At 37.7% G+C, this 12,699-nt stretch overlaps 1 protein-coding gene across 3 annotated transcripts in view; it reads right to left on the bottom strand.

Moving 5' to 3' along the window:
- Positions 1-3,877: 3,877 nt before the first annotated feature.
- RPS6KA3 (ribosomal protein S6 kinase A3) overlaps positions 3,878-12,699 on the bottom strand; it is a 109,842-nt gene continuing 101,020 nt past the window's right edge. For all 3 annotated transcript variants that reach the window (XM_084869564.1, XM_084869566.1, XM_084869565.1), the window contains 4 exons: positions 12,137-12,213; positions 11,535-11,652; positions 6,745-6,885; positions 3,878-5,913 (listed from right to left, as the gene is read on the bottom strand). In XM_084869564.1, coding sequence (XP_084725690.1) covers positions 5,791-5,913; positions 6,745-6,885; positions 11,535-11,652; positions 12,137-12,213 — 459 coding nt within the window. In that variant the 3' untranslated portion in view covers positions 3,878-5,790. The remainder of the gene's footprint in view (positions 5,914-6,744; positions 6,886-11,534; positions 11,653-12,136; positions 12,214-12,699) is intronic.

The following is a 12,699-nucleotide window of genomic DNA, read 5'->3' as shown; positions in this document are numbered from 1 at the left end:
TTTTGCAGTGCAACTTTTTTTCATTTTCTTGATTATAGTATCACATAATTGTCTTCATCCCCCTATTCCCATCCCAAACCCCTCCCCACGTATGCCCCCACCCCCCTGTTGCCCGTGACCACTGGTTAGGCCCATATGCATGCGCACAAGACCTTTGGTTGATCTCTCCCCCTTACCCCCACCCTCCCCTACCTTTCCTCTGAGGTTTGACAGTCTGATCACTGCTTCTCTTTCTCTGGGTCTGTTTTTGTTCATCCGTTTATGTTGTTCATTATTTCCTCTAGATGTGTGAGATCATGTGATCCAAGAAATACCCTTGTAAGGACCGAAACTGAGACAAGCCATAAATGGTGACAAACTCTTTAGGCTAACGAAAACTTTGCATAGAAAAATTAGTTCGTACTTCTTATTAACTCAGAGACATTCCTGTTTTAAGTTTTACCAATCCAATTTGATAAATTCATACCTTGGATAGAATAATTTGATAACATGAAGGATTAATCATGTAATTGCAATAACCTGATAAAGGAACATACATGCATTTATTTGAAACTTTATTATATAAATTTTCATTTCTTTTAAAGATTACAAAACCTGTTCTGTGACAGGAATACAAGCAATATTGTTCCAGGATTATTCATGGATACATCTGAAAGAGCTTAGATTACACATTAATAGTATGATTTGAAAACTTCCCCAGATTAGACTCCTAAGTAAAACAATTTATTCAGTGATATTTAATCCTTTACAAGCATTTCATAATTACGGCAGCAGTGCCAAGCATCTGATACGATTTAACCACCAATAAAAGGTACAATACATATGAACTCATGATATGGTACCTTGGGCTTCTGGCATGCCTTACTAGAGAGAAACTAGTAGAAAGTAAGATGATATATAATAGTAGAAAAATACTTGTGATTTTTTTAAAAACTATCTAAGTAGATGCCCACCCCATTCCCACCCCAAAATGCAAAATAATTACATCCCTTAGGTGTATACTTTCCCTTCTGCGTAGGGTAACATTTAAGATAAACCTAATACACATACATAAATTTAAGAATTAAAAACTCATCACCCATAATTATTAAGGATGCTAAGAAATGGCAATACCTTGAAGCATTTTTCGATTAAAAAAAAACAACACAAAGCTTTAGATGGAACACTACACTTAAGAGGAACACAAACCCAAACCTTTATCCTTATGCCCTTGCTTGGTATTTAAGTTCTACTTTAAATACTTGTTTGAAAAACTCAGTATACAGTTCATTCAGTACTACAGTGATAATAGGAGTAAAGATTTCCACTTCCATTAGATAATGAACTAATCTACTTAGAAGACTATTATAGTAACTCTCTTCTCACATACATTTACATATATGGTACTCAAATGGTATGTGCTCTAAAGAGGTTTTCTTGAGGTTTGCACCTCTGAACTTAGTTTCTAAACTTTCCTTTCCACTAATCTCTATTCAATGTCATATACTTTGCTAGTTGCTCTGGGAGAAGTCGTGGACATTTAAACAGCTTATCATGCACTTCAAGGTTACATGGAAAAAATGAGGGAAGTGCCTTAAGAGGTAGGAAGTAGGCTCTTATCCCAACCCTTGGTATGCCCTGTTATGAACAGTTAAAAGACTGGAGTCAAAGTGGTAAATGTGAGACTAAGAGTAACACAAGGCTTAAGAAAACTAAGTCAACTTAATTACTAGGATTCTTTGAGAACACTCACATTGGAACCAGTTACAAGTCACTCGATCACACAGAATACAGCAGTGTCAAAAATACATAATGCACACTGTAGGTATAAATTCTTCTTGGCCATCCATACTTAGGTATTATCACTCTGTAGATTCTTCACTAGAAAAAGTGGTTAAGCTTGGCTCTGCAGAATACCACAGTCCCAAGAAAGTGAATTTCATTCCTTCATTAATTGGTCCCCACCAATGGTCACTTGGGGAGACCAGCAATATGTAAGCAATCTGGAGGTGAAAAGAGGGCTATTTTCATTTGTTGAAATAAAAATACAGAGGCAAGTCAACCTCTTTGTGAATTAAATAAGGCTCAAAGTATACATCCAGTTCGTTAGTCACATCGAGTCGGACCTTTCGGAGGGACAGAACTCTAAAACTAGATTGGAACCTCCTGGTTTAAGCACCAAGGGTCAGCCATGAAACCCATCCGATTTGTTTATCAGAGAAAACAGACCTTCTCTGACCCTTTACATTCCTGAGATATCTGTCCTAATGTCTTCATAAACCTCAAGTGCTTGATACCATCATTAAGAGAGCATTTTCTCTATAAAAAAGAAAACTGAAAAATTTTAGGACATTTATAAGAAAAGTCAGAAAATAGAGAATGTCAAAGTCGTGTTGAGATGTGTATTGTATTGCTGGCTTCCATGGCGATTCAGCCTATCTGTACCAAGGCACCCAAATCTTGAATGTTTCTCTGTTCTCACCTCAGGCTGGACCTATCCCGGCCCCTTTCCTACCCAAACTATTCTGTCATTCATGAAGCCTTTGCACTTCTCTACCTCTTTCTTTCCTGGGATGAGGGTGCAGGGCACAGCTAACAGGCCAACCCCATCTCCCATGATGTCCCCTGACCCCTACCACTTCTTAAAAACAGATGGGAAATGGTTGACCCAAACCTGCTCTTTGCAGCCCACCACACGGGATATGGGGAATCTTTCGCCATACACACACCACACCCTCTCCAGACTCTCGCTAAGTTGACTTTTCCCACCTGTCAGCTTCACAGTATCTCGACTCTGCCTTGTCAAAATGACTCCACCTTTGGATTTTTGGGGTTGCTTATGAATAAATGAATCCATATCAAATCTGTTACACACAAGGTTCTATTGTACTTAAAAGAAGACATCAACTCTATAAATTAGAGGGAGCGGAAATAATTTATATAAAAAATTAAAAGGACAAAAAACTTACCTTAGTTTAATATCATCACTTGCAAGGGAAGATACAAAACACACGGTAGTATAATCTGTATTTTCCAGTATGAGCTTGGAAATGCTAAATGCAATCTACCATTTAGGATAGTATTTTTAATTATAAGCTAAGAGGAGGTTTGTGAAAGTAGCCTGATAGTTTAGTTCTTTCTTTCACATGAAGTATCTTTAAGACTGAACTAACACCTCCTGGGAGAAGCCTGGGAAGCAGCAACACTAACTGATAAAGGCCTCACTACCACGACTATATGGGGCTGGAGGAAACGGAGGTGAAGAAATTGATGGAAAGGTTAGCCCAGCACAAGCACTACATTTAGAGCACACTGTTGGCCAAGTTTGTCTGCTGTGAATCAAAGGCAATACAGACACCAGAACCACAGATACAATAAATTATGCTCATGAACTGAAAGCCTTGTTTTGAGAACATATAACTTTGCTTTTCTCCAACAGAACTGGCAGTTGGACTAGGCAAAGAAGGCAATTATCTTTCAAAGCAATAAACTTGGCGTTCATATACCAGTAGAGGAGTGCCCTAAGAAATATGTAGTTTTTAAGTAACTCAGCTTCTGGTTGGCTGATAATCTGAAGGGAAGGCAGCATGGTGTTATGGGGGGAAAAACTACATGGGAAGTTAAGGGTTCTAGTCTTTGCTTTGGGTCACAGGTTCTTTACATGCAATACAAGAAAGTTGGACTAGATGACTTATAAGGATTTACACATTTACTTCTGATTCTAAAAGACTACAATGGGAAAATACACCTAAGCAATTATGGAATAGCATCAGTGTAAGAAATTCTGGGAATATATACCCAGATTTACATTAACATTTTAAAAGCTACAAGACTTTGGGATGACCGGTGTTTAAAACACTGAATAGAAAGAAAGAAAGAAAAAAAAGCTTCCCCCCCCCCCCCCAGGAAATGAAAAGCATCCATATATTCAAGAATTTAAAAAATTTTTCTCCATCTGTATCTTCGAAATCCCTTCTCTTACACATTTGTTTTTAGAAGATAAACTTACATTTGATTTCTATGCAATAATCATTTTGTGTCGCTTGGGCAAAAGGAATGTTATAGATTTTTCCTTTCTCTTTAATTGCATTCAGGAGAAATTAAGGAACAAGTGCTTCCAAGACAGACAAGCCACGCTTTCTTGGCTTTGTACTCTCACGTGAAAGATTTAAAGTTTCTGGCAGGAAAAAGATTTCTGACGTAAATGATTTAATACATGACGAAGTAAGATCTGTTTGGGCACATTCTTGATGAGGTAAGTTAAATTAATTTTTCCTTGCTTGTATGTTTTTAATATTACATATTGATGTATGCTAGGTAACTTGGCAAAGATACAGGTCATAATGGATACAGAAATTTCTTTAATCAAATAAAATTATGGAAACTACTACATTAGATGTAGATAATACTGTAATCTAAACAGACTCAGTGACCACTATGAAAAGTGATTATATCTGAAGTTAAAGGAAGTACTATACGGCTATAAATCATCAGGAGAAATTCAGAAAACACTCAGTGCTAGATATTCACTTAACCTACTTTAGCTATGATTTCAGGTTAGAACAGATATTGTTTGATCAAGAATGTTTTCTTCCCTAGAATAAGCAAGTTTTAATCCAATTTCATATAGAGGCCTGTGGCTTTTATTACACTCATATTAGTATTTAATATAAAGCATTGTAATGGGATAGAACTCATTATAATTTACTGTTTTTCCAAAGAAGCATACTTTTCTCACAGGTATACAAGAACAGGTATCTTGTTATTCATATGCTAAAGTCTGCAGTTTGATCTATTTAAACATGAAATATCCAATGGGACTTGAATGACCTGTTGCTAAAATTTCCTTGGCCAATTTCTCCACCACAGGCCTTTGATGTATATTGGCAAAATTCTAAATTATATGCCAATTTTAAGTATGGACTCTATTTAAGATTAAAAGTGCAACAACTACTTCCTTAGTTAAAAAAAAGAACACTAAAGAATTGCAAAGTATATGAACTAATTTCATAGGTGTATTCTTGATGTCATGCCACAGACATAAAACTTTCTCTACTGTAACAGTTCTACAGGTTAGTCTAACAGAGCACCCGACTTTAAGTAACAAACAAACGAACGAACCAGTGAAACAGACGTGGGGAAAGATATGTACATTTTGGAAGTATTACATTCAACAGCTGTTCTACAATCTGGCTATTTTAAGCGCTGTCCAACAATACTGTTAATCCAGGTGAACTATTTAACCAGATTTAATAGTCGATTGATTAATAATAATAGATTCCAAGTTAAACAAGGCATGTATACATTAAAGAAAGCAGTACAGAAATGTACTGTATATGAACTGTTTACAAAAACATACAAAATGTTGGATGGCACAAGGGATACAGTGCTAATATAAACGGATTGTTTAAGCTAAGTGCTTAACAGAAACTGTCCATCCCTATAACTAACAAAGAATATTTAAGGGACATGAAATATTTTCTATAAAAATAATGCTATATGGTGTAGAGTACTTTATTCAGTGTATTTTTTAGGTGGTATTCATATGTTCATTCTTTTTATTGATTCAGTGAATATATCTTCATCATGTTTCCATTTCCATTTCATCCGAAGCTCCAGGAAAATCTAACTTGCTAACAATCATGTAAAGCGAGAAGAGATGAAAGCGGGAGCAGCAGCAGGAGCAGCAGCATTATGGGTACCAGCTGGGACAGTGTGTGCTTGCAGGTGTCTCTCAGATATGTGCTACCTGTCGCCAGAACTTGTGCTATCAGCTTACACCATGGTACCAAATATTTCACTGAGGTCATTTCACAGGGCTGTGGAGGTGATTTTTTTAATACCTCTTCGCTGAGCAAGAGTAGAGCGGCCTACTGGTTCCAAAACTGGTGACTGATTACGGTTTAAAGCAGAATAGGTAGCTGCCATGGCACCCTGAAAACAGGAAAGAAATATCAAAACAGAAATGACAATGGGTAGTCATGTACACAGAGCATGAAATGAACATTTTCTGCCAGATAATTTCTTCACTAGCAAACACAGATTTTATTAGCCTTATCATAAAAATAACCACACTGGCCAAACCCCATGATTTAACTGAAATGGAAGAAGCCAATGTTGGAGGCTGAAATAATGGATGAGAAGACAGGGATGGGTTCATAGCAAGCAGTCCTCACTTTTCTCAGCACTGTTCAATTTTTTCCCCTTTGCAATCTTTATTCTCAGAGGCAGTAAAGCGTGCTCTTTTGGAACTTGTAGTTTGCTTTGGGTTGTGCATAAGAGAGGAAAGTATAAAGAAAATAGGAAATCCGTAATCTTAGCTGATAGATAAATTCAGAAATGTAGAGGTCTTTCTTTAAAAAAAATATATATATTTTATTGATTTTTTACCGAGAAGGAGAGGATAGAGAGTTGGAAACATTGATCAGCTGCCTCCTGCACACTCCCCACTGGGTATGTGCCCGAAACCAAGGTGCATGCCCTTGACCGGAATTGAACCCGGGACCCTTGAGTCCGCAGGCCGACGCTCTATATACCGAGCCAAACTGGCCAGAGGATAGAGGTCTTTCTTAAACTAGATTTATTACAACACTTCGGCACAGCTTGACTTTTTCTTTTCTAAATCACCCACTGTAAGAGAATCCCACAGGAGAACTGAACGCAGGCTGAGGGGCAGTGACCGGTGCAGGTGCTGCGCCATGGAGAGGGCATCTCAGTCTCTCTGAGAGGACATGTGGAAAACAGGGCCTGGATGGGGTTGCTCACCTTGACCAGATGAGGTGCGTCCTGTCTGTTCAGTTGGTATTGCGGCAGTTGGTCCCAGTGGACTATCCAAGGGTGTCTGAGCACAAGGGCAGCAGTCAATCTCTGATGAGGGTCCACATGAAGCATCTTTGACACCAGGTCCTATAATAATAATAATAATAATAATAATAATAATAATAATAATAATGGAAGCTTAAACCTTTTTGTCTGATTTTCTTTTATAGCACTAGATACTGTTGAGCATTTTTCCTAACTATGACAATATTTTTTCCTGGTAGTAGGTAGACCTTTTGGGCTCAAAAAGATAGGGGGAAGGGCATGTAATAAGAATAGGACCACAGTTGCTTAATGATTATTTATCTTACTAACTATAGATAAAAGGTTTTCTTACAGACCTTGGGAAACTGGAGGATATGCTGCAAAAAAACCCACCAACATTCAAAAAGCAGACCAAGAATAGAAAGTGCTTTGACTTAGTTGCTGTGCCCAGACCCTGGCCCCCTCTGGGTGCTTTCTTAGGAATTTGACTATTCTCTGGTCCCAGGAAGGGGCTGAGCTGTTTTTAACTTCATAGATTAGCCACCTTGTTATCAGACTTGGAGCTCCTGAAGGCCAGACTGCAGTAGCTATCCTCCTCTTCCCTATATAACCAGCCAGCTGGCAGAAAAAGGCAGATCAGAATTTTTAGGATGACCTGCTGCTCTGCCCATACTGTCGGCAGTATTAGAATAAACGCTCATATATGATTTCAGCCCTGTCTCTGCTTAATTTGGTTCAAGTACTGACAGGTGGCTTCAGACCTGTTTAGTGTCCAGTATCAAAAACAATTATTTGGCCGGGACCAGTTTGGCTCAGTGGATAGAGCGTCCGCCTGTGGACTGAAAGGTCCCGGGTTTGATTCCGGTCAAGGGCATGTACCTTGGTTGCGGGCACATCCCCAGTAGGGGGTGTGCAAGAGGCAGCTGATCGATGATTCTCTCTCATCGATGTTTCTAACTCTCTATCCCTCTCTCTTCCTCTCTGTGAAAAATCAATTAAAAAAACAACAACAACAATTATTTGGTCAACACGACAATTTGTGTTTTGTTTATTTATTTATAATATATTTTTATTGATTTCAGAGATGAAGAGAGAGAGAGAAACAATGATGAAAGAGAATCATTGATCAGCTGCCTCCTGCATGCCCCCTACTGGGGATCGAGCCTTCAATCCAGGCATGAACCCTTGAGTAGAAATGAACCCGAGGCCCTTCAGTCCACAGGTCGATGCTCTATCCACTGAACCAAACCAGCTAGGGCTGTATTTTTTTTTTTTAAGCAAAAACCTAAATCTCTCCTCTGAGTGACAATAATTTTAGTGCATTATAAAGGGTGAATTACCATATTTTACGTATCTTCTGTTTTTTGGCTCCTTTTTCCCCTTAGATATTCTGAGGTTTCTACATTTTGGTAGGTTTATTTCTAAGTGATTTTTTAGCTCCATAAGACTTTTTGTGTACTGTTGGTAATACCTAAAAGCAGAACTATTCAATAACATTAATTTAATTAGAGTTCTAAATGCCTCTCCTAAGATTACAGAATTATATTTTTTCTTACTTTTAAAGCAACTCATGGGCATTATAGAAAAATACAAAATACAGAGAAGCAAAAGTACATAAATACCCAGAATCCTACTCTTCCAGAGACAAATGCTTTCTATCCAGCCAAATGCTTTCCTATGTTTGAAACACAGATCCATATAATTGCTATATAGTTTTATACTCTCCTAAAGAACACAATTGTGATTTATTATAAAAGCCATGCACTACTTGTTTAATTTTATTTTTTTAAAAAAAGTATGTTTTTTTTTAGAGAGGAAAAACTGTCTATTGCACCCCCCCCCCCGCCCTCCCACTGGGGATCAAACCTGCAATTCAGGTAAGTGCCCTGGCTGGGAATTGAACCAGCGACCTCGGGGTGCATGGTACTAAGTTCAACCAACTGATCCACACCGGCCAGGACTTGTTTCATTTTCATTCAAAATATATATCGTATATTGAGGTTCCATCAAAGGCCAGGCATTCTGCTAGGCGTTGGGTATGTAACAGTGAACAAGACAGAAAGGAACTGTGACCTCAACAAGCTTTTAGCCCGGAGAGGGAATCAATAACAAAGCAAAGAGTAAGTGCTTTGATGGGATGAATAAATGTGAGGTGCAGCTGGAGGACACACAGAGAGATCTGACCTGAACAAGGCAGGTGGCTTTGAAGTAACTCCCTTAGAGAAATGTGAGATCTGAAGGATAGGCAGGCACTGGATTAGAGAAGGAAGGGAGAAACAGTGTTTCAGGAGGTAGAACTAAGTGTGTGTGAGGGAAAGCCTTCAGGTGGGAGAGAACACGTCACATTAAGGAACTGAAAAGAATGTGATGTGGCTACAGCACATATCGTAAAGGAAAACATGGCAGCAGATAAAGTGAGAGAGGTAAGATAGGACCAGATTGTGCAGGTCCTTATAAGCCATAGTAGCAAATTTGGACTTTTTCTGGAGGCAATGAATCATTTAAAACAAAGGAGTGATGTAGTCAGGTTTGTACTTCAGAGTGATTACACTCACTAAGTGTGGAGGAAAATGGATTGGAAGGGGCAAGCCTGGAGACTCCAATTTGAGACAGGTGAGAGATAATAGCTTTGGTGAGTGGATATAAAAGATGGAGAAATATAGGTGGACTTGAGATAGTTGAGAGAACTGACAGAACCTGGATATTGGGAATTGGGGAGATACTATTTCAAGTACTCTGCTAGTAGATATTTATAGTTTCTTACTTTTAGTTATCATTAACAGCTAAGAACAGGAATAAATGAATGGAATTTTACATAAAAAGCAAAATAACTAGGGATCTCCTTTTCCAAATTCTGAATGAGGGCAAGTGTGCTTTAAATGAAGAAAAGGTTGCAAAACTGCACAGAAGCACAACACAACTCTTATAATTTTACTCAGATGTGTGTGTTAACCAGTGCACTTTTGGACAAGTCACTTAGAATCACTTTTACCACTACCTTCAATAGCTCCTCCTCCTAAGCTCTTTCTTTAAATGAATTCTTTCCATGGCTCTCTTATCCCTCTGCTCAGATAAGCTCATTCATGCTCATGGCTTAGCTACTACAGATGATGACAACCCCTAAACTCAATGCCCATCCCAGACTTCTCTGGTAAAATCTACATCCAGATATCCAGTTGCCTAGTGCAGCGGTTGCCAACCTTTCAGAGCTCACAGATCACCGCTAGCCTAGTGGACATATATCTCTTAATTATACATCACAAAAGCATTTCAAATTATAATGTACAGATCTGCAATCATCACTCCTCTGAAAACTACTTCCTTTGTATTCCACATCTTGGTGAAGGACGCCACCAACTGTTTATTTCCTGAGGTGGAAATGTGGACTGCACACTTGATATCTGCTCCTCTGTTGCTTCTTATGTCCAATATACAAGAAACTATTCTGTCTCCTAAGTTTGTCTTCCATTTGACTCAAATCCTACTACAACTGATCTGGTTTTCTCATCATTCATCACCCCAAATACTGCAAAACCTTATATGTAATCTATAATAATAAAAGCGTAATATGCTAATTAGACTGGACAGTTGAACGATCTTCTGAACGTCTTTCCGGATGAAACCGTGGTGGCGGAGGCCGAGACAGAGGTGGTTAGAGAGGATGAGGCAGGCAGGCGAGTGGTTAGGAGCCAGTGGTCCTGAATTGTGAGAGGGTGCAGGCTAGGCTGAGGGACCACCCCACCCCTGTGCATGAATTTTGTGCACCAGGCCTCTAGTACCATTGTAACAGCACTTGTGACACTAGTTGGCTGTTTCCCAACTAGACTGTGAACTCCTTGAGAACAGGAATTCTGAGTCATATCTTTTATCTCTGGAGCCTACCTTATTAAGCACACTGTAGATGTTGAACACATGTATTAAAAAAGAAACAAGTACCCAGAAAAATGAAATTTTCTGATTTAAGGAATTTTATTGTTAAAAAGGAAAAGGTTAACATTTCATTTTTAAATGCAGTTATAAAACCAAATCAACTCAAGTCCCACCTCTAAGAAAAACCAGCAAAACACTTTTACTAGTATTTATCTTCTTTGTCTCCTCTATGTTTTTATTTTGAAGTGAAAAAAAAGAGAATTTTCAATGAATAGAGTGAAACTAGAGAAGAGGTGGAAACCAAGTCAGTGTTATTCAGGGGATAGAATATCTTCCATTGAGAAAAGCTTTTCAAATGGATTTCCAGCGAGCACTGTAAAACTATACTATTGTTCATTGTGAAAAAGATAAGATCCCATTCTCTATAACATAAACCAAAACTAAAACATGGTAGTTTATTCTAGGGGTGAGGGCTTTGGAATCAGCTATTTACTTTGAAGCGCCCCCATGTATCTAACTATGGACAAGTTCACACTACAATTCTAGGCCTTGGTTTCCTTCTGTGAAATGGGGATACTACCACCTATTTTACAGGGTTGTTAAGAGGATTAAATGGCTATTTAGCTGAAGTGCAGCATGAAGTACAGAGTAGATACATAAATCATGAAGACTACTACTATTATTATTTATCATGTTCCTCAGCAAGAAGTAACTTTAGATGTATAGATAACAAAGCCAAAACAATGCCTTTTGGGAAAGAAACAAAATAAGTAGTCCATTTCTGAGTTCAAGTTATTTGGTAACATCACTTAAAAATACTACTTTATAAACAAGTTTCTAATTGATATTATTTATTCTCACCAAGAATTATGAAAACTTACCTTTGCTGTATCTGAAACAGAATTCCAGTAACCACCACTGAGTGAGAATTTTCCGCTGCCGATGCGTGCCAGTATTTCCTCTGGTGTATCGTCAGGGCCATTTGCAAATGGAGTGTAACTAATTTATAAGAAAAATTAAAATGCTAATTAATAAAATTTCTCTTTTGGATGATAATCTTTATATTTATTTGCAGTGGCCAAAAGTACTCTGAGTAATTCAATTAATGTAATACTTGCTCCACAAAGCACCAGATTAAGGTATATTATGAAATATTCATTAGACTTGATATAAAAAACATAAATACTTTAAGATATGACACATTATAGAATAAAATGTTTAAAACAGGGCATGTTTATGATATAACAAGAGTGGAAAAAGGTATGGAAAAATCAATTTAAGACCTCAAAGTCATTAATAAATAGTACATTATAGAAAATTAGTAATGATATAGCTGTAAATGTGGTATATATAGTACATACAAGATTATATTATTAGAAAATGACAAAACCATAAAAATATATTACAACTAAGGTTAAAAAATAAAGATAATATAAACAAAGTATTGATTAATAAATGCCTATAATATATAATATATACTTACCCAGTAAGCATTGTATAGAGGAGGACACCAAGACTCCATATATCACAAGCAGCATCATAGCCTTGTCGTTTCAAAACCTCGAAAAAGTAAAAATTAGTATTAAACACCACTCTTTATTATATAGATTTAGATAGGTTATGGGGATGGGAATATATCTCCTAAATCAATTCATGTAAGAAAAGCCCCCTGGCTGGGTAGCTCAGTTGGTTAGAGCAAGTTTTGGGGTTCAATCTCTGGTTAGGGCACATACAAGAGACAGCATATGAATGCATAAATAAGGACAACAACAAATCCATGTTTCTCTTTTCTCTCTCACTTGCTCTCCCTCAATCCCTCTCTCTTCCTCCCTCTCTCCTCTAAAATCAGTAAATTAAAAAAAAACCTCAATAGAACATAATTAACAAACAAGACAATATATTAATCCTATTCTAGAACCTTCTACTACTAACAATTCATATACATACTAGAGGCCCAGTGCATGAATCCGTGCACAGGTGGGGTCAGGCCGGCCTGCCTCAATGGGGGGGAAGGGCATGGAAAGTTGTTCCAGTTGTTCCATTGTT

The sequence above is a fragment of the Pipistrellus hanaki genome, assembly GCF_964339955.1.
Source record: "Pipistrellus hanaki genome assembly, chromosome: X".
NCBI classification, from domain to species: domain Eukaryota; kingdom Metazoa; phylum Chordata; class Mammalia; order Chiroptera; family Vespertilionidae; genus Pipistrellus; species Pipistrellus hanaki.
This window is presented reverse-complemented; position numbering and strand designations above follow the sequence as displayed.